At 42.3% G+C, this 21507-nt stretch overlaps 1 protein-coding gene and 1 long non-coding RNA gene across 4 annotated transcripts in view; one reads left to right on the top strand and one right to left on the bottom strand.

Moving 5' to 3' along the window:
- Window positions 1–21507, top strand: part of ZNF410 (zinc finger protein 410) — a 25105-nt gene extending 3598 nt beyond the window's left edge. The window contains exons 1-10 of one of the 3 annotated variants that reach the window (XM_075030235.1): window positions 1029–1203; window positions 2479–2679; window positions 12493–12628; window positions 12923–13156; window positions 13451–13642; window positions 14747–14906; window positions 15731–15912; window positions 18639–18728; window positions 19866–19991; window positions 20550–21507. In XM_075030235.1, coding sequence (XP_074886336.1) covers window positions 2647–2679; window positions 12493–12628; window positions 12923–13156; window positions 13451–13642; window positions 14747–14906; window positions 15731–15912; window positions 18639–18728; window positions 19866–19991; window positions 20550–20734 — 1338 coding nt within the window. In that variant the 5' untranslated portion in view covers window positions 1029–1203; window positions 2479–2646 and the 3' untranslated portion in view covers window positions 20735–21507. Of the gene's footprint in view, window positions 1–1028; window positions 1204–1631; window positions 1723–2478; window positions 2680–12492; window positions 12629–12922; window positions 13157–13450; window positions 13643–14746; window positions 14907–15730; window positions 15913–18638; window positions 18729–19865; window positions 19992–20549 lie in introns of those variants that run through there. The other 2 variants (XM_075030236.1, XM_075030234.1) reach the window with 2 other exon arrangements.
- Window positions 1747–7235, bottom strand: LOC142032089 (uncharacterized). Its single transcript, XR_012650733.1, has 3 exons — window positions 6819–7235; window positions 2022–2213; window positions 1747–1925 (listed from the first exon to the last, which is right to left on the bottom strand). It is a non-coding gene; the product is annotated as an uncharacterized LOC142032089 (long non-coding RNA).

Raw genomic sequence — 21507 nt, 5'->3', positions numbered from 1 at the left:
GGATCAGAACGAGCTGTGCGCCCAGGGACCCCTGGGGAACCTTGGTTTGCCAGCCTCTACAGCTTCCGTTGGGTTACTTTCATATCACTGGGATTCTTACAGCTTGGCAGCACCAGGACCTTCCCACGAGCAGCCGTTCTGGCATGGGAGTCAGGAATCACATGTGGCTCCAAAGTTAGGGACTAGCTGCAACCAAGTTAAAGTTTACTGGACCTGAAGGTCACCGGTTCTGCAGGTAATGTCAAGACCGGAGGCTGCCAACCCCGCTACTTCAGGAGCTCTGTCCTGCTAACCTACAGATACCAAGATAAGGCTAATGAGCAAAAACCAAAGTACAAGCTTTCTAAATTGCTCGGTCCCTTTTTGGTTTTTAGGTATGTTGTTAAGACATGTATGTTTCTGGCGTTACTTTGTATGTGTCATTGGCGAGCTGCTGTGAATTCAGGAGTTCTCTCCATCGCCAACTGCAAGAACAGACAGACCAAGTCAGAGCGAAGCACAAACAGAAACCAAGTACTGGTGGGAAACCAGTGTTTCCACATGTGCTGTAACAAACTGAAGTAACGCGTCTTCTGCGTTGATTTATGTTGAAGAAAAAGAGGAGTTCAGCAGCTAAACGTTGAACTTGACTGTAAGCTTCCCACGTAATCTCCACCTGTAAAATATTCTCTGTATCACAAGGTTATTTTAAGAGGAATCGGGCTGCAGTGGAACACCGCAGCCCTGGTAAGGGTCCCGATGGAACCAGGGAAAAACCCCAAGCACCAAGCTGTTACTGTTCTGTCTTTCGGGGCTGAGGGCAATAGCAAGAAACCCGCTCCCGGGGCAGGCGGGAGGTTCCCGCTCGGGACAACGCTCATCCCCGCGGAGGCTCCTGAGGAAGGCCGGCCTCAGGCAGGCACCGGCGCTGCCCCAGACAGGCCGCGGGCGCCGCCGGGGAGCGGGGCAGCGCCACGGCGGGAACGGTGGGAGGACCCCAGGGCGGCGGCGCTGCCCGCCGCGGGCGCCCGGTCAGGCTCGGGGGGGCGGGGACGCTGCGCCCCGGCGGCGGGCGGAACTGGAGGCGGCGGGCGGAAGCGGCGCTCCTTACAGCGTTCACCATAGAGCTGGAGGAGACGCACACCCACACCCCACACCCCCCTTCCCCGAGCCCTTGGCATTTCCGGTCGGGCGCTCCGTCACATCCGGGCGGCTGAGATGCCGGTAAGGCGGGCGGGGGGAGGCGGGGGCCTGGGCTCTCCTCCAGGACTCGCCGCCCTCTGCGGGGCACGGGGGCCAAGCGGGCCGGGGAGCGGGGGTGGGCGGCCCGGCCCTCCCCACCGCCGGCGGCCGCCCCTCACGGCGACGGGCCGGCCCCCGCGGTGGGGGAGGGGCGGCGCACCTGCCCCGCGTGGGGGAGGGGCGCGGCCCTGGCCGGGCCTAGGCGCTCCGCCCTGCCCCGTGGCGCCGGGGTCTCCCTCTCTGCCCTCCCCCGCCAGGGCTCGGGCCGGTGTCCGCCGGGCTGCCCCCCGTGCCCTCCCGGCCGAGGCGTGGGCAGCCGGGCCTGGCAGCTCCGGCTCCCGTCGCCGTGGGTCGCTCGGGGCCCGCCCTCCCGGGTGCGGGCTGAAAGGGGGCAGCGGGCGGACGAACGAGCGGGGGTATTCCCCAGCCCTGGCTTGCGTGCGTCGGTCTGAGTTACTCTGCTTTCACTGTGCTTATTACCTTGTGCCTTCGCGGCAGAAGGTGAGGCTCCTGCGTGGAGGATCTTGTGCCGCTCCGCTTGCTGTCAGGAGTGCTAGAGGAAGGCTTTCAGGTTCTCTTTTTAGCCGATCCAGTATTCTCATTATTTTTTAATATATTTAGTAGATTCGTAATTGTGATGGAAGGGCGGGAAGAACAGTACGTAGTTCACTTTCTTCTCCCATCGCTAGTCTGGAGTGCTTTCCCTGTAGGCAAAGATAGATACAAACTAGTTCTCATTTTCCCTTGTAGCCCAAAGAAGAAACATTCTGTGGGTATTTGTGACATAACTTCTAACCTACCTGTGTTCATCAAGGTATTTCACGTAATCAGAAACGCAACATCTTAAAAGGCAGGAAAAGCAGAGTTTTCCTGGTGACAGATTGTTTGTATGAGGTTGCTTTTCATCAACAATTTGGATAATTCCAGTGTTTTGCAGGCTGGGAGTTCAGTCTCCTTGTCTCTTGCAGGCTCTATGTGATTTTCAGTTGATCCTGTCAGTTTCCAGGACAAACAATTCAATTTTCCATTGAAAACAAGCTATTGCAAAGAAAATGTGGTAAATAGCCTTTGAAAATTAATTTTACAGCCTTAGGATGTTATTTTTCTGACTCAATGACAACAGAAATGCAGGAAAATGAGTTTTCCCAGTACTTCAAAGTGTATTTTACAGTTACATGCAACATCTGCTCACTTCTTTTTGCTTTGCCCTCGTTTTTTCGTTCCTATCTCTTTATATTTCCTTTTTTGTTGTTTTAGGTTAAATTGAATATTTGCGCAACACAGCTTCTTGCAGAAGGACCACCACACTGTTTTACACTTAGGAAAATATGAGAATAAGCAGGGAGCATTGTTCTCTCTGAACTAAAAAAAAAAAAAAATCTGTGCCTTGCTGAGGACAGCTGCAGGAATCGGACACTTGAATCAATGTTATCGGATGAGTTAGAATCCAAACCTGAGGTGAGCAATTATGAACTGGGTTTGGTTCCCAGGAACGTTTATGGGCAACACTTAGGAAAAGTTCAATGAGTTTACTCAGTTTGCTGCTTACATATTAATTCTCAAAGTGTTTTCAGTGGCAATTTCTAATGCTTCCATGTTTTGATTTGGATGGTAAAAGATTAAAGAATATTGCAGGGTTTTTTCCCCTCCTTTCAAGTGTCAGCCAATACTCTTGCCTGTTCTCAGGTTACTTTTTTTTTTCACTATTATAATGTTCTTTCTGTTACAAGAATAAAATAAATTACTGTATTGACTACTTCTTTCCCTCAAACCAAATTGACTTTACTTGGTTTTGGGGAGTCTGGATTATTCTATTAGCATGAGCCAGTTCTGTTTTTTAAGCTACTCATGTTTCCATTAAGCAGTTGGCAGAAGTGGTAGGCAGCAGCACTCAGGGGATCCTGGTTGCTCAGTGTGAGGCTGCTGGACTGTTCCCAGGTTCAGCTGGTAGCACAGCTGAGCATGAATTGCAGTGATGTATGTGTGTGCACACAGTGCATGCACAGCTGGCCACAAACAGATTAACACGTACACGGGTAAAGTACTGTTAAGAGGTAAGCACAAACAGCATGAACGACACTAAAGTTTGTTAGTGGACTATATCTATACCCTCGTCACTCAACTCTCATGCATACTCACATTTACAGATGGCTCTGGCAGGCCTAAAGCCTTTCTGGTATCTGTGCCCAGACCCAGGGCTTTTTAGCCAGTTTCTGGCTGGAATCTTATGTTTTTCCAGACTATGGTTGCCTAATCCTTACACGTTAGTCAACCAGAAGTTCACTAGCGGTGTACTCACTTGTGGGTAGAATGTTTAAGAATATGTTCAGTGAGTAGGTAGAAGGGACTGTATTGATCAGACACAGCAGCATACTGACAGCAGCCAGCAAACATATGATTAGAGTCTCTTCTCTCCCTCCTGCCATGGCTCTTTATCCACTTACCCACCTCGATTCCTTCTTTGATCCTCCCCCTAAACATTGCATAATAAGTTTTACAGAACCTGCAGTCCCTGTTACATCAGATAATAAGTTTGGTCTTTCCTATGAGACCCATTCAGATAACCCAAGACAATTTTGCTTTCTTACTGGTTACAAAAGTTCTGGTTGAGCCTCTTCAAGGTTTTACTTCAGCAGTGGCCCACTGATCAGTGTCTGAGGAGTTCTGGTCTTTGTTACTCTTACCCATAATGTGCTAGATACAACAGTCTGCAGTTTGTTATATTCAACACAATTGTACCAGTGGGTTCAATTTATTACCTCTCCTGTTTCTTGCCTTTGTCTTTTAGGCTGAATAGCCATTAGCCATCTATCTGTACATTCCCCCCACTTAAAAGTGCAGAGGACTGTATCACTTTTGTGTCCTTGCTTTTCTGGTTCTCAGCTTTACCTCATCAGAAGGTTAAGGTCCTAGAGCAGAGAACTTAGTACTGCTATGAAGTAGCTTTTGGAGAAGTTTGCAAGTTTAAATTGAATTGTTTTTATTGAGTCTTCTGTTTCTATCCCTTTTCAGTCCATATGCAATACAGCAGGTATCTTAAACTGGTACTTTAAAGAGAATGGTGGTAACTCATCTCAGCCCAGTTGAAGTGGTAAGGTATTTGTTTCTTAACAGAGCAGCCAAAGCCCTTCCAATCACACTATTCGGGAAAAGTAACTGCAAATTTGTAGTAGCCCTGTACTCAGCATAGGCTGCAAGGAATTCCTTTCTCTTGCCTTGTGGTTGATATCTCATAACTTCTACCAATTTTTCTCCCAGTTCTGAATGATAACATGGAGGACTTTGTTACTTCAGTCTGTGAGTGGGTGGATTCCTGTAGATTATTTCTGACAGCCAAGGACCAGGATAGTTGGAATGCTTGTTCCTTTGTTCCTTAAATAGGAGCTGTAAGTGGGCCTTGTCTTTTCTGGACTTGAGTAAGATATTTGTTAATTAGGCATGTTTACATAATAGTCCTATTTCCCCATTAGCAGAGTTGCATTTCCTTCTCAGTAAGCCCAGAACAGAGTAGTCCATGCTACAGTAGGAACAGGCCTCATGCATGAAAGCTACAGTGGTTGCAGAGGGCATCCTTTCCATAGATACTGTCTTCTAAACCATTTTCCTCAATCTTGATCAAGGCTATTGTTTACTACACATTGGGATTCATTTGCATTGTGGATTACCAAATTACACACACTCTTTCTGGTTCTGATTGCAAAAGCTGAGTGTTAAGTTAGTGCTATTTTCTATTTCTTTGATGTGAAAATGGTAGATACCCTTTTTACACCTTTCCCAAATAGCTGTTCAAGTATCTCTGAGAGTCAGTCATCATTTTATATCCCCTGGTGAGCCACGGCACCATAATTCTTAGAGCCACAGATGTTCTTTCATACCTACCATGTGAGAAAGGTATTAATTAGGAGCTAACTGTGTTTGTGTAACATCTAGATAATATTAATCAAAGCACTATGGATGGATTGTATAAGCTTCTTTGCTACTGGTTTTATCCCTAAAGAAGCCACTAACGTGCAAATACAAGTTTAATACTTGAGTAGAGGTGAATCCTCCTTTTATATAAAGTTACAAAGTTGCTTTGAAAGGGTTTGTAGGGGCAGTTGGATCTGCTTTTTCTTCTGAACTCCCTGCCCCCAAAGCTCTATTACCTGCATTCCTCAGGGAACTGATAAGATCTGCATTTTGCACGCTTTAAGCCTTCAGAGTGATTTGTTACAGCTGCAAATATTTCCAGCCACCTCCACCACACTGGTCCATTGCAGGGTGCTTTCTGCTGTCGGGGCTAGCTCTAGCACAACCAAGTGAACTACCGCTCCGGTCTACAAATTGAATTGGCTGTTGAAAAGGGGGTGGAGGGGAGGTATTTTAGCCTCTCTTTTCTGTCCTCATGAGCGCTTCACAAGGAGAGACTGCTGTGAATGAATTAATTCCCCAGAGGTTGTATGGGAGGAGGTCTCCCACTTTCTAGCTAAGAGCCTTCTGCCCTCCACAGCCTTCAGCTCCAACCCCTCCTTTCTCCTCCACCCCTCCCCCTCTGCTAAATGTTCTTTTGACCTCTTTATTTTGTAGTGGTTCACTGGTTAAATATAGAACAGAAACCAGAAACCGTATCGATTAAAAACATGGTCCCTGCTGATCTGTGAGTATAGTCTAGCTCTCCAGCTGTCCAGTGGGAGGATAGATCTGAATGTTAGTACTGGAGAACCTTCCTCCCCTGTCCCTCCCAGCCACCCCCACCTCAAACAAAGCAACTGCCTGACACTTGGCTTTTGAATCATCTGATGGAGGGGGTATGTTAATGGGTCACAAACTTCAACTCGATCCATACCAGATGGCCATATTTTCATTTGTTTCTGTAGTGCCTTTTTTTTTTCTTTGAAAGGAACTCTAGGAGGGGTTCCCAGTTCTTTAAACAGATTTTTCCTTGTTTGTTCCCTGCACCGCCCCTCCGGTCAGGGACATTATCCGAGCTCCTGGGTAACACAAGCATTCTGCACTGCTTGTGGTGATAGACCCTGGGATCATCCTGTCCAACCATCTCTTGTGGACTCGCAGGGATGACAATTACTTGTTTAGTGAGAAGAGGCAAGAAATATTTTACATTTTAATACATACACTGTCTACAATACTTAGAGGATTTTCAGATTTATGTGGTGTTTCGTCAGAAGGAGTAAGAGGAGGGTATGTTCAAGAAGGTGGTATGACAGAGCAAAAAAAAAATTCTTCATAGCAAGATGCAGCTGAACTTTGCCCATTTTGTCCCTCCAAGGTTTATAGATTCTCTTTATGACTCACATCTGGCCCATAAAGTTTGAATCTCTTAAGTCGAGGATGTCCTTTTGCAATTAATCAATATCAAAATTTATTCCAAATTCCAAGGGATATCTTGGCTATAGAGTAAAGCCACCTCACACCTCTTATCATTCTTTTTGTGTTCTCTTAATATTCTGTACATTCAGTTTCCCTAACTATTCCTATTCAGGTGTCCCAAGATGATCTGTCTGCTTGGTTGCAAATTCTAGCACGTTGGCCATATTCGCAGAAGAATCAGTCCCCTCTTTACATAGGGATTCTATAGTCACCATCTCAGGAATACTTACCGCCCATCTGGATCCTGTTTGTGGTGCCAGATACTATGTGGTTATGAGATCTGATGAACTGTAGAGTCCAGGAGATTCCTCCCCTCCTGGTCCTTCAGACAAGAGACCACTGGACTGTTCCCAGGTATACGCAGAAGTGAGGCTGAGCCCGAACTGCAAATATGCACCCATGCACACATAGACAGTACAGACGTGTGTGGCTGTAAACACTAACTCATGGCAGGACAGTACTTTTACAGGCACCCACAAACACTAATGGCATTCACATGAAACAGGAAGATCACAAATGGCCTGATCCTGTTCCTAATCATCAGGTTACCAGGCCTGAAATTTGCTAGCATATCACAGACATGCCCTCACTCAGCTGACATGCATACTCACAGTCATGCATCTGTCCAGTCTCTGCCAAACCTCGAGTCCTTCCAGTATCCATCTCCAGGCCCTGGGCTTTTTAATCCAGCCTCTGGGCAGGATCTTGGATTTCCAGATTGTGGTTTCCTCCTGTTGACAGGCTAGTCCAACATGAAGTTAACTAGATGAATGTACTCGGAACCTATTTAGGAGCAAACAGCATTTGAGAAGATGATGGGATACAGTGATGAGGCAGAGCAGCATACTGACCTGCAGCCTGCTAATGTGGTCTACCCATATTACCCCCACCCCCTTCCTGTTCCCCATAGTTGTTCCTCTCCTACCCACCTTGATCCCTCCCTTTCCCTGCCTTTGATCCTTCCCCTAAACATCCATAAATTTTTCACATTCCCACAGCCTCCTCTTAAGACATCTTAGTAATAAGTTTTACGTGGTCCCAGAGTTCCCCCCATATCCCATAAGAAGTTTGCTTTTGCCTGCAAGATGTGTTCTCATTGTCCTAAAAGCAGATTTGTTTACCCAGTGTGCAAGCCAATAACACACAAGAGTCAGGATATTTTCAGATTAATTTCGTTGATGCACACGAATGGTTGCCTGTGTCAAGACAGCACACCTTAGTCTCAAAAATTCCCATGTTTATATACTTAAGTAATATATTTATTATTATTTTCCTTAACGATTGGTTCTTTCTTCTTTGCCTCTCATGTAAACTAGTGCACAGACTCTGTCTTCTTCCTTCATTGTCTTCTTTTGAGTAGGTGGTTAATGAGTCAGTGGTCACGATCTCCCCCTGTAGGAATTACCTTTTTCCTACTTACTCTGTCTTGGCAGTTCCAAGCAGTTCTTCAAGGTTTGTTGAGCAGACCACAATCCATTATCTTTTCTGACATAAGCCTTCTACCTAGCTACAAAGCCCCATTGTCTAATAGTTTATTCCTAAACCCTAGATTATGTCTAGTTATTGTTTCCCTATTTTAAATATTAACTGATGGGGTAGGGGAGCACTGTACACAGGACTTTAGCAGCCTCTCTGGTTATTTCAGTCATACATATTCATTGATAACATTCTGGTAATCCATTATAATATTGTTCCTATTTCTTACAAAGTTTCTGGTTGAATTTCTTCAAGGTCACACTCAAGTCACTCCTGTAGCAGCCCATCCATCAGTGTCCCAGGAGTTCTGGTCTTTGTTACTCCCTCTTATCTGCAGTTTGTTGGAGTTTATGTATCTGCACATTTAATTTATCACCTCTCCTGTGCCTAGTCTATCTTTTATGCTGAACAGCTAATTACCAGATACCTTACAATTTCCTATTTGCTTTCAGCTGCAAAACCAAATTAAAAGAAACTTAAGAAAGCACAGCACAGTGTTTGTAGTGAGTTTCCACCCATATTCCAGTTGCTGTAGTTGTCACAAAAGTATTAAATGATTTTGAACAGGAAGGTTTATGAAGGTACTTAGCTGTCAAGATATATCTGTGACATGAAGATTTTTATTTTCTCTTAATTATTTGATGTAGAGTTGGTGATTGTTTTGCTTTAGTTTATGGGAAAGGTTGGGGTTTTTTATTCCGAATTTTAATAACAAGCATGATGCGCGTCCTTTTGTTTACTTCTGCTTTTTTTGCCCCCTTTTAATTCTCTGTACTAGCTTGTTATTACTTTACAAAGAAAATTAAAAGGATATTTTTTCTACTGAGCATCTGTTTGTGGCTGCTGCATTTTACTTTTCCCTAGTGGCTTAATGTTGCTGTGTGGAAGTGGAAGGTTTCAAGCAAAGCTTTCCTATTATAGGAGGAAAGTTTTATCTAAGGCTTTCTGTATAAAAATAGAAGAGTCCATAAAAAACGTGTTTCGTGGTGGAGTAGGCAGCAGTAGGGATATGAACAGCTTTTAAATGAAAGACAATCCAGTAATTTAGAACCATCTTGCTGTTCACATTTTTTTAGTCCCAACTTCTTTCTTCTGGTTGCCTTGCTCTGTTATTCCTAAGTCTCTTCTCTCTTTACCTCTCTTTCTCCTTTTCTTTTTTTTAATCTTAAATCAGAATGCATGGCCTTGGGGGAAGGACTGTCTCTTCCTGGCTATGTATTTTTTTGACAACATAAAAATAGTTCCCTCTTCTGACTGGGGCCTTTGGATAATCTTATACCTAAGAGGAAAAAGTGCTAACCTTTCAAACTGCAGTCTGGCTTGTGGCCTAGTTCAAGTGGCATATTGCCATCTGAATGACTTCAAGACTTAATTTTTACCTTCATAATTGTCAGTGATGACAAGCTGCTCCTGAGGGTGAGCTGGAAGCTAAGGGTGATCCCAGCCCAGGCAGTGTTCTTACTGACCAGGGCACAATACTGCAGCACCTGAGCATGGCAGGCAGAGATGGATGCTGGAAACAGGGTCCATCCACAGCCCTGGACAAGGCAAAGTGATGAACCAGGTCCATGGTCTATCCAGAGAGTCCAGTCAGGAGTAGCAGGAGATGGGGCTGGAGACACTGATGCAGTAAAAGTCTGTAGTCCATCGAGGAGACAGGGCTTGAGACAGGTAAACCTACAAGACAGCTTAGGAAAGGACTAGAGAGCATAGGTTGAACTTAAATGGAGCCCCTGGGCAGAGGGTGTGGGTGGGGGCCCCAGGTGAGACCACTCAGGGCAATTAAGGCTTCAGGGCTCTGACAGCAGTAACTCTTTGAGGTAAAACTGTTTGAGGAAGCATCAGTATTTCCAGTGTTTTCATGAGAGGCAATAAGCATAGAGAAATTGGAGCCCAAACTATTAAGTTTTCTTTGCAGTTTCTTTGATTTAATGAACTTCATCCTGATGTAGGAGAGGCTCAGAAGGCTGGTATCTGCTATAGAGATAATTTGGAATTGGGTGCCAGTAGTTCTGAAAATTAAATACTAAGACAATCACAACATACAAAATAAGAATCAAATTATTAGTGACTGTTGGCTTTTAATCACAAACATACCATGGGCATATCATGCTTTTTTACTCTGTTTCTTTTGACACTGATGAACCATCTCACTGCACAGACAACTTCGCCTGGGCTCTGCGTGAATGCATGCTAAAATATGTCACAATGAGGGTAGTAGCTTTTTAATAACTGTCTTGTACAGTTTCCTTCTAAATGCTAAAGATAAAGAAAGTCTGTTGCATATAGTTGTTTGCTAGACAGCAGCAGAATGCAGGATCTTTATGTCAAGGAGTTTCCTAGAGATAAGGAATAGTGACTTGAGGTTTTGGTGTATTGTTATTTTCCATATTTCTTTCATCTGTATTTTTCAAAATATTTCAAGAATGTGAGTATCGGAGTAAGCCTGTTTGACAGAAATTATAGCCAAATAAATAGATCCTGTGTTCGGTTTCTGAGGGGCATTTTCTCTGAAATGTGGAGTATGTCTAGGTCTCTTACAACTGACCCCTTTCAGTCTTTATGGTCTCCAGTAGTTTAATTCCATACAGGGGAGGGATTTGAAACTGTGTTTGTTAAAAAAACTTGTGGAGTTCACAGAAGAATTAGTTCAGTCCATTGCAAAAGCTGGGCTGTGTTATGTCCTAACTCCCAGCAGTGCTTCCTTTGTTAAATCAGAATATTTTAGTATGGACTGCTGTGGCACTGGTAATGGAAGAAAAGAGAGTCTCATTTCTGTATCTGTGCCTTGGAGGTAAACAGGAGTCCAGTATTATACCCAGTAGTCTGACAAAAGCTTGGGATGTTGTCAGGGGAACAGAATGAGTAAACAAGGCACATGCTTTGCTACCCTGAACTTGGTTAAGTATGGGAAGACTTTCAGGGGTGAGGAAAGGCATTTATTTGACTTCCAGTTCCTTTTCAAATGTCAAGTTCCTTTTTTATAACTCAAGATTTTTAGGAGTTAGCCAGAAGTAATTTTTGCATTGCTGGAGCTGACTGATATTAAGGATAGCTAAATCTGCTGGACTGAATGACCTGGGCATCTCTCACCTCCTAGGCCCATGAAGATGAGGGCTGCTCCCTATTTCTGATCTTAGGTCCAGCCAATAGTGAGGTTTAGTACAATTTTCAAATAGGTGCACACACACACACACTGTGCAGATGTGACTGACGCCAAACAGATTAATGCAGATAGAACGCTTGTAGCTTTGCCCACATAAACACAGGCAGTGCAAAGTGCCTGATTCTGTTTCCAGGGGTTGCTGCCTAGAGAAAATCTTCATGGGTTTCTCCAGGATATGTCCCTACACTTCTCATTCTGCTTGCCAACTAATCTGGCTTGGTGTTCGCTAGCATATGACACACACACACTCTAGAGATTGAGATCACACAGGAAATAGGAATGGAGTTTAATAAGACAGGACAGACTGCGATGGTTAGGCTGTGCTAGACAACTGAATCGACTAACTTCCTGCTTATATGTAATGAACCTCTTTTATGCTCCCCTCTTTGTTTTCCTGTGTTTGTTCTGCCCTGTTCCACCTTGATCCCTTCCTTTTCCTGCGTTTGGAACACACATAATTAGTCCTGTACAATCCCCCCAATCTCTTGTTCAGTCCCAAAGTCCTCCGCAGGGAATGCATCCCAGTATAAATCCTATACCTCTTTATGCAATAGTCCCCCTTATTTTGCCTAGGATTCTGGAGAAGACTTCTTCTGTTGCATCCCCTTAGTGGGTGGGTTTCACACTACGGACAAATGGCTTTAATTGTCCATCTGCAATGGTTTTAGGAGTAGCTGATTTGGATGGATAAGGCTGTCTGTGTTCTCCCCCTTGTCATCCCAGCCTTATTCCTCTGATCATTATCTGCCTATTTTGAATAGCCATTAGCTAGACATCTTTGCAACTAGTCTTTTGCTTGCTTTTTTATTTTAAAAAGGCCAACTTTCAGTTAAGTATTTAAAGACAATGGTTTAGAAAAGGATCTGTACCATTAGAGCATAGTAAAATATGAAGTGGTAAAAGATGAGTTAAAAAGGAATATATGCCTTAAAACACAGCATATATTGATAAAATTTATCTTGGTAAAAGATAATTAAAAAGGAATATAGCCTAAGTAGCCTTCAGAGTGGTCTGCAACGATCCAGAGCTGTTTATTGTATGTTAAAGAAATGAGAATTTTATAGGTACTTCAGACATGACAGATACAAACAAATCCTTCTTTGTCATTAATGTAAATTGAAAAGCTTCCATTTACTTTGATATGTATTCATGGGATTATATTCAGTGTCTCCTACAAGACAGTAGGGGGTAATGGACTGGGTTTAGTACCTTTTTAAATAGTTTGTGCTGCCCTTGACCTAATCTTCAGTATCTTTTTTCAGCTGCTGGTTCAGTTTGTTCAGAATACTTCTATTCCACTGGGGCAAGGGCTGGTGGAATCAGAACCAAAAGACATCACCTGTCTTTCTCTCCTTCCTGTTACTGAGACCTCAGAATGCAACAGACTCATGTTGCCAGGTAAAATCTATGCAGCAGATCTTTGCGAGCATGCCCTTAATACAGCGGTCTTTACTGTGCCACGGTGGCCCACTGCCTCTTGCTGATAAGGCATTCCAGGGGGTGGAGGAGAAAGTTCAGAAGGGTGACTGAAATTTTCCCATTTAACAGTGCAGTCTGACTAGTTAGAGAATTCCTTCCTCCTCCAATCTCTCTCAAGTTCTAGTTTTTTCCCTCAAAAAATAACTTTATAGGTATCTTTTAGTCATAGTGTATTTATACTTTCATTTACTCTCGTTTCCCTTTCTTCACTAGATGATGAAAGAGATCTCACTCCGCCAAGTCACACTAATTCTTCCAAAGATGTTTCTTCATCTGCTGTCTTGAGAAGTCTCCAGGTAAATGTGGGCCCTGATGGAGAGGAAACAAGGGCACAGAATGTACAGAAACCATCTGACCTTCTGTCAACTCCAGAGACTTCCAGTTTATTGCAAGACCTCCAGCCCAGTGACAGCACTTCATTTATTCTTCTCAACCTAACACGAGCAGGTAATTCTCCTTCTGTTTGTCTGACTGGATATGTCTCAGACAGCAGAATGCAGGAGATACAAGTACAACTCTGTCCCTGCTGCTTATGAGGGGAAAGGTCATGAAATTTGCTGGGCATTATTGGGTATTTCAGGAGCATTTAATTATCAGCAGCTTTCTACAATGTAGAGGTCAGTGAAGACTTTTTCAGTGCAGCTATTGCATCTATGCCATCAACACTAGCCTCTGGGAAACAAAAGAAATTTGCCTCTGTTACATTATCCTTCTGTTTCATGAAGTTGTCTTCTTTTCTAGGGCTGGGGTCTCCAGCAGAGCACTTGGTGTTTGTTCAAGATGAAGCAGAAGATTCTGGGAATGACTTTCTCTCTCATGATAGCACAGACAGCAGTACCCCATGGTTCCTACGAGTGCAAGAATTGGCCCATGACAGTTTAATTGCTGCCACTCGGGCACAGCTCGCTAAGAATGCCAAAGCAAGCAATAATGGTAGGAAATCCCCTGATTCTGTCTTGAAAGTTGAATGTTCCATATAAGGCCCCTAGTTTCAGCTTGTTTCTTCTTCTATTTCATTCTCTCTTGCTTTTAATCTGTTCTGACATCTTCAAGTCATCAGTGACAGAATTATACGGAACAACTGTGTATTTTTTCTGCGGTATAAATAGGTCCTCAGTTTTTCTCAAGGAATGAACTCTCAGTGGAGCCAGCAGTTCCACTGTAGTCTGCTTGTTCTCTTGTACATGTAAAGAGTATCTTCTTTCTGACTGCAGCTGCTTGTATTTCAACTTTCATTTTCACTTTCAAGTGTCTATTTTTAATGCATACTGTAATTCATACTTTCTCCTTAGCTCCACTGGGTTTGGAGATGAGCTTTCTGGAGAGTACATAATTGGATTTAGTCACATGCTTTGTGACTTAATTATTTTAATAAATAGTTGCAAACAAATGCAATGTCTCCTTTTTTTAGCTGAGGTGTTTTTAAAGAGTTATCCTACCTAATACTTAAAATTGGTTGGTTGATACTGATATAGAGACCATTTTTACAATTTTTGATGCATTGGCTTTCTATTTTTCTTAGAATCATAGAATCATTTAGGTTGGAAAAGACCTTCAAGATCGTCGAGTCCAACCATCCTCCATGCCCACTAAATCATGTTCTGGAGTACCCCGTCTACTCGCTTTTTGAATACCTCCAGGGATGGTGACTCAACCACTTCCCTGGGCAGCCTATTGCAATGTCTGACAACCCTCTCAGTAAAGAAATTTTTCCTAATATCTAACCTAAATCTCCCTTGCCGCAACTTGAGGCCATTTCCTCTCATCCTTTCTTGTGATAAGCCTTATCTGGTAGCAGCTGATCGGATACAGATAGCTTGTTGGGAATAGTTTATGGGCCTGGTAAGGTTTGCAAATTGGTGTCTGATCCCTGTTATGGGCTAGGCAGCAGCATGTAAGGCACGGTAAACAATTAGTAGCCAGGCACATACCTGCTTTACAGTCCTGTATCATATATGATGCTGGTTTTATCTATTAAATTTGACACATTATAGTAATCTGTATCTTTTTTAGATCTTGGTGTACTTTTTCTTCCAGGTGAAAATGTTCATCTTTGCTCAGGAGATGGGCAGCCGAAAGACTCTAGCCCCATTCCTCATTTATCTCGTGTGGAAAGGAAGCTGAAGTGCACAGTTGAGGGCTGTGATCGGACATTTGTGTGGCCAGCTCACTTCAAGTATCACCTGAAAACACACCGGTGAGCAGAATAAAGCTATATGTTGTCATGACTTTGAAAAACTGTTCTCTCTATTTGTGATAGTGTTAGTTTTTGACATTGACAAGCTGTGAAAACCCGGTATTACTCTTTGAAATACTAGGCCTGTTGCTTGCTTTAGGTCATTTATGTTGAAACACTTCGACCAGATTTAAATTATTTTTGCAGGTCCTTGTTAGTGTTTGGTTTAGAATATTTGTATTTTAACAGGTGCTCAATAAAGAGCATCACCATCACTTCTGTGGTACAGTGAACATTAGAACTTTTAGGATGCTATCATATTTTTACATGCCCTTGAACAAAGTTGCTTGCTCTAACAAATGACTGTATTCTTATTTAGCTAAGAAATTGGCAGTCTCTAAGGTAAATTTTAGATGAGAAGCTTAAAAACTGGGAAGGACTCCAATACACATGAGCCCGTCATCTTGCCCTGAGACAGGGCCAGCAGTAATTGCATATGTTATATGTACACATACAGTCATCTTTTATCCTCCAGTGACTGAAATTCCACAATGTTCCTATATAATCTGTTGCACTGCTTTACTAAATCATTCTGGGTAGAGAATGGGAAAGGTAATATGATGAAAAGATATTACCTGAACAAATTCTTCCAGTGGACCACCCAGACTCTAGTTCCTTAGGACTAATTTAGGTCACTCACTTTGGTTGAGTCTCTCCATTTTCTGATATAATTAATTTTGGTTTAAACATTTCTGCTTTTTATTTAATTAAAAAAAGAAGTCAAGTGTTCCTTAAAAATACATTGCAGTAGCTGGTAATGAAGCAGCTATTTTGTTGCTTTCCAGGAACGACCGCTCCTTCACCTGCCCAGCAGAAGGCTGTGGAAAAAGTTTCTATGTCCTGCAGAGGCTGAAGGTGCACATGAGAACTCACAATGGTGAAAAACCCTTTGTGTGCACAGAGCTGGGCTGTGGGAAACAGTTCACGACAGCTGGAAATCTGAAGAACCACCTACGAATTCACACTGGTGTGTTTTAGACCTCACCTATTTGTGGTGTGCAGAGGTGGGGTCTTTACTGAGGAATAAACCACTTCCTCCTCCGTCCTCAAACTTTTGAGAATATTATGTTGTTTATCTCTGCCCTTCATTAATGTCCCTTTTCTGTCAATTCACATTGATTTATAGGTCAAATTAATCAACTGCTTACCCCCTTTACTATCCTGTATAATTTCACAGGTGTTTCACCCTTCAAATATTATATGATGATGCTGTACTCTGCTCAGACCTGTGCTCTGAAGATTCCCTTCACCCCTCAAGTTGTTTGACGGAGGGAGGGGTGTATGCTGTTTTGGGGAGAGACTAGACTGTTCCCAAGGAAATAGTTAGTGAACATGACTGCTGTGATTGTTTTTTATAAAGAAGCTATTTTAAACTCCTGAAAGGCACAATAGCTTAGATAGTTCTCCACTGTGGAGTCCTGGTGGACACAGTTGTAGCTGAATCTGACTAGTTTATATTACCTATGCTGCTTGTAGAATGACTACATTTGGGAAATTTAGGGAAATGAGGAATACAGTGGAATGAGTAGCAAAAATATAGTAGCAAAGTCTAGTAGAAAAAGGCAATAATGAAGACAGCATTTTGGCATACAAACTGCTCTGTCTGTGCTAATGCTAATTCGGGATGTTACCATATGCTGGAGCCTATGTACTCTTAACTCATGCTCAGCTTTTTATATTAAATAAAACAAGAACCTTTATTTCACATTGCTGTACTTTATACATGGGTTGTTTATGCTGTCTCCTCTGGAGAATTGATCCTGCCTTGTCAATGTTTTTAGAAGTTGGTGTACCAGCCGAAGTCTTGACAACTGCATAAAGTGCTTTAGGTGTTTTTATCCTAGAAAGTTGTTTGAGAGAGGCACACAAGTTACTGCTGAAATGATCAGCAATTTAATAGTTAGCAGAGTTCATAGTGAATATGCTGGTGGTTTTGTTTGGTTGTTTTTTTAAGCCTCAGGGTTATCACACCACTTAAACAAATGGCCCAGTTCAAGCCTCTTGGAATATTGTTAGAGATTGCCTGATGGCCTAGGAAGGTAGCATTGCATTACAGTTGGTTAACATTTCAAAATAACCTTGACAACTGTGAGAGCACAAGGCCTCTCTAGTAAAATGAAATAGCAGATTATGTGGGCCGCCAGCAGCTGTTTATGCCTTCTGCCTTGCTTAAACATTACCGTATGGTATGTAGTTTGTAGATACACATGGAGAAAGGTTGCTATTTTAAAGAATTTGCAGTCTAGCTAGAGCACACGGTTTGGGGGCAGATGTTGGGGTGTAGAAGTTATATATACCGATAATAAGATTTTGTATGTGTAGTAACAGCAGCCACAGTTTTTTCAGTTTTCTTTTGCACGTAAAGCTCCCAGCCAAGGTACAGATAAAGTTAATAGGCCCAGATGACACATGCACAATCCTCCATGATAGAGTGAGTGTACTGCAACCAACAGAGTAGTAGATTCTGGAGGAGTAAATAATAATTTTCTTAACTGCAAATTGATAATGTGCAATTAAGAGTTTGACTAGACGAAAGGTGTTACATAACTGCAGGTGTAACTAGATCTAAGGTTTCTCATAGATGGAACTGTGTGCTGTTATTTTTGTCAATAGTAGTTTTTCTTCCTTCTTTCCAAGTTTTAAAATTTATAACAAGCCAGAAGGTACAATCAGTGTTTGAGAATCTGCTACGTATTTCAGCTTTGTAACACTAATCAGAACATGCTGTGTTGATCCTTTTTGCTCAGATCTGTTGAATGCTATAGTAGATAAGAAGCTGAGAAACGAACTGTAGAGAGAAGATTTCTAAAGGCAAAATCACAGTAGAAACAACTTTAAAAACAAGTTTACTGTGAAAGAACTACGTCTATGTTAGACAATAAAATAGCTTGCTTAATCTCCTGTGGACTTGCTGTTACTCTGATACAGTAGTCTAGTTAAAGACTTGAAATCATAGTGTTAAACGTGGTATATGGAGTTCTTTAGTGGGATGTTGCAGGCAAAAGTTACCTCTAGTTTTATGTAAGGCTTTTTTAAGAGAGTGTTTAGAACAGATTAATTATATTGCATTGCATTAGTGTAGTCACCTCCCAATTTATCATCATTTAGGCCAATACAAAAATAGCTGTGTAGATATATAAAAATAACAAATTCCAGCTTATGAGAACAAATTGTGCCTTGAATTACTGTTCCTCCACACATAAATGACTGACACATCTTTAATGGGATCTTGGCAAGTTCAGCCTGATCTGAAATAAAGTATAGAATCTGATATGGAGGGATTTTTGGCACTGGGAGGCAGAAAGGGAACAGGATCCTGGGAGTGTGTGAAGCAGAGACCTGGTTGTTTAAGAACTGCATATAGAAGATAGATCATAGTCCAGGTACTTTTATATTACTCTTCTGGTATTTATGTACTTGGAAAATCTATTCAGAAACAGTGGACCCTTGCTTTGCTTTCAGTGAATGATGATCTAAGAATATTTCAGAAAGAATGCCAGTGTTTCCTCTTGAAAGCTGATGAAAATAATGCTTTAAAAGCATTAGAAAGCATATGTGTAATTTCTGTTGAACTTTGTTGCGTGTAAGGCCAAAAGGGAGAATGGGGTAGAGATCTCCAGGCTGTTCTCATGGACTTGAACAATCAGATCAAGTTGTGATCCCAAAATCTAAATACTTACTTTTCCCTCGTAGGGGAAAAACCCTTTCTGTGTGAGGCACAGGGATGTGGTCGCTCCTTTGCCGAATACTCCAGCCTTCGGAAACATTTGGTTGTCCACTCAGGTAAGAGTCTTCATCTGACATTCTGTGACCTATCTGAGAAAACGTCTTTGTTGTAGGTCTTTGATTTGATTTCCTTAAGAAAAATCCCCTAGTTTCTACAGGACTTCTGGTCATAGTGTTTCATGACTTCCTTTGTGGTGCCTGTAGCCTGTACACTTTAATCTTTCTGTTGTTTCTAAATTTTATGTTTCTAAATTCAAATTACATTTTTAAAATTTAGTTTTTAAATTGTTTCTAAAATGTCATGAAGCTGGATATCTGTTTCATAGCTACCATTTTCTTATTTAAAAGAGAGAATCTAGCACCTCTATGTATTAATCAAAGCCATTCAAATCTGAAATCTCTCATGAGTGGGTTTCTGCCATAGGTAGGGTTTTCCTTTATTTTTTAATACTACATACTTGTAATTGGACAAAGCATTAGATGGAAATGTATTTCACAAGTGATTCAAAGCTTCTGCCTTCTGTTCTGACTAATCTATCCTAAATATCATTAGCATATGATGAATATGGCATGTCTGGGGAAGGGGAGATTTTATTGGGGTAGTAACTTTTGGGACTATGGGAGTTCTCCACGCTTCTTCTTTCCTGTCTCCTTGGCTTTCATGCTATTGAGCTTACACATATGGACATCATACTTGTTGTATTGTGAAAATGATAAACTGCTCTGTAAAATGGAAATCCTTTCACAGTGACAAGTCGTCATCCAGTCTCTGCTCAGTAATGTAAACCAGATGCTGCAATTTGTTGTGTGATGGCAGGAGATAGCTTCCTTGCCTCTGCTTCCTTGCTTTTGATTATTTTATTCTAGGCATGGGACATCAAACATTTCCATGTCACTGAGTAAGAGATTCCAAGTAACTTGTTCCCTCTCATAAATCAGACTTGAAGACTTTATGTTACTCTTCAGACTTGAGTTTTCCAACAGCTGGCAATACTGATATATGAAACTCTTCTGTTCTAGAAGCTTGTTGCTCTCCAGGAAGCAGGAGTATTTCTCATTTGTTTTTTTCACTGATAATTAGCACCAGTGCTGTCAACAGCCATTTCAAAACAGTATTATTGGTTTCTTGGTTGATGAGGTCTTTATTCCCAATTTTGTAATTCTTGGGATATTTTTTCCCCCTTCAACTCCAAGGAGTGAAGCCCCATCAGTGCCAAATTTGTGGGAAGACATTTTCCCAGAGTGGTAGCAGAAATGTGCATATGAGGAAACACCACTCCCGAATTGGAACAGCTGGCAGCAGAGAGCGAGAACAGACAGGTAAGGAAGGGAGGGCACTCTCTGTGGGGGAGAAGTGCAGGAAAGAATTAGTGGATGGTCAGAGAGAAGGGAAGATGTTTTTCCTGAAAATATGAGACCACAAGCCAGTAAGGAACAAAAGATTGTTCCTCTTGGAGATGAGGATGGATTGCTCACACTCCTCTTGTAGAATAGAAGACAAAGGTGTATTTCTGTATTGTGGTCAAGGGGCAGATAGCTTTATTGTTTTCAAAATTAACGTGAATCTAGTATCTTTTTTTTTACATGAAATCTGTGCCCTTCGTTATGTATTCTTGTTGTAAGCAGCCTGGGTTTTTATGCAATGTGAATTATTTAAAGAGAAAGCTAAGCCAGCATGAGATCCCACTATACTAAGGCTCAAAACAGTAAGTATAGGAGTTACCATCCATTGGAGCGCAAGATGCCCAGAGAGTAGGAACGGATAAAGTAGGTAACTAGGGAAGATGTCTATGTGACTTGAAGGGGGCAAGGATTGTATCTTATATTGCAGTATCATTACATCGTGAGAATTTTATTTTACCCCTTTTTTCACAATAGAGTCACTGATGGGCAGCAGTTTGCTGGAAGAATCTACAGTGCATAGTAAGAATCTCATCTCCATGAACTCTCAGCCCAGCCTTGGCGTCGAGTCTCTGCACCTGCCAGACACTGAGTCTATTATTGGAGTAGAGGAGGGTGAGACCAGCTGCTCTTTTTTCCGCCCTCTTATATGTGGTGACTGAAGTGGGATCGATCATTCCTCCTAGAGGCTCACCATATTGCAGTGGGATGAGTGAACGTTGCTTTAACTGTGCACAGAGCGGGTGGGTAGATGGAGAATGAATCATAAAACTGGAGTTGGAGAAGACCTACTGGACCAAGTTTCTCTCTTGCAGAGCTTAAAAGGTGAAGTCTGCTGCTTAGGTGTCATTTAGCCCATGTCGTGAAACGCCATTTCAAAACTGTTCATACAGTCCATTCTCCTAAAGCCCAAAGTGTTTGTTTTGCTGGAGCACCTAGGAGCCCCAGTTAAGGACCCGGACCTCATTGTGCTAGGCACTGTACAAACATTCGGTATCTTGAGCAACAGGCCTTCCTTCCATCCTTTACCTTCAGAGACTATATTCTAATACATCTCACTGTCAGAAGCTGACTGACTATCTGAAATAAATGTACTACTTGATATCATTTAATTACATTTGCTGTGTTCTTTTCCTGCTTTCCCCAGTCACTTTTTCCTCCAAAATTTGTTTGGTATATCAAGCCCTTTAAATGAGTGTACCATGTAGATGTTATGAATTTTTGTTAAAGACTTTCTTCAGAATTGGCATTGTTAAGAATGCAGAGTTTTGCTAAGATACTATGCATCTGTAATAGCTCCTATGTGAAGAGAATGCTTTGAGTTTAGATTGCTCCCTACCTGAATGTAAAGGTAGTGCTGCTGTCGGTAAAGGTACTGTAATTTGGAGGTTCTTGCAGGAGCTCCACCAGGTACCTGTGAATCAGGATCTGATGT

This window comes from Buteo buteo, chromosome 6 (genome assembly GCF_964188355.1).
Source record: "Buteo buteo chromosome 6, bButBut1.hap1.1, whole genome shotgun sequence".
In the NCBI taxonomy this organism is placed as follows: domain Eukaryota; kingdom Metazoa; phylum Chordata; class Aves; order Accipitriformes; family Accipitridae; genus Buteo; species Buteo buteo.
The sequence above is the reverse complement of the archived record's forward strand: the minus strand, read 5'-3'. Positions and strand labels throughout refer to the sequence as shown.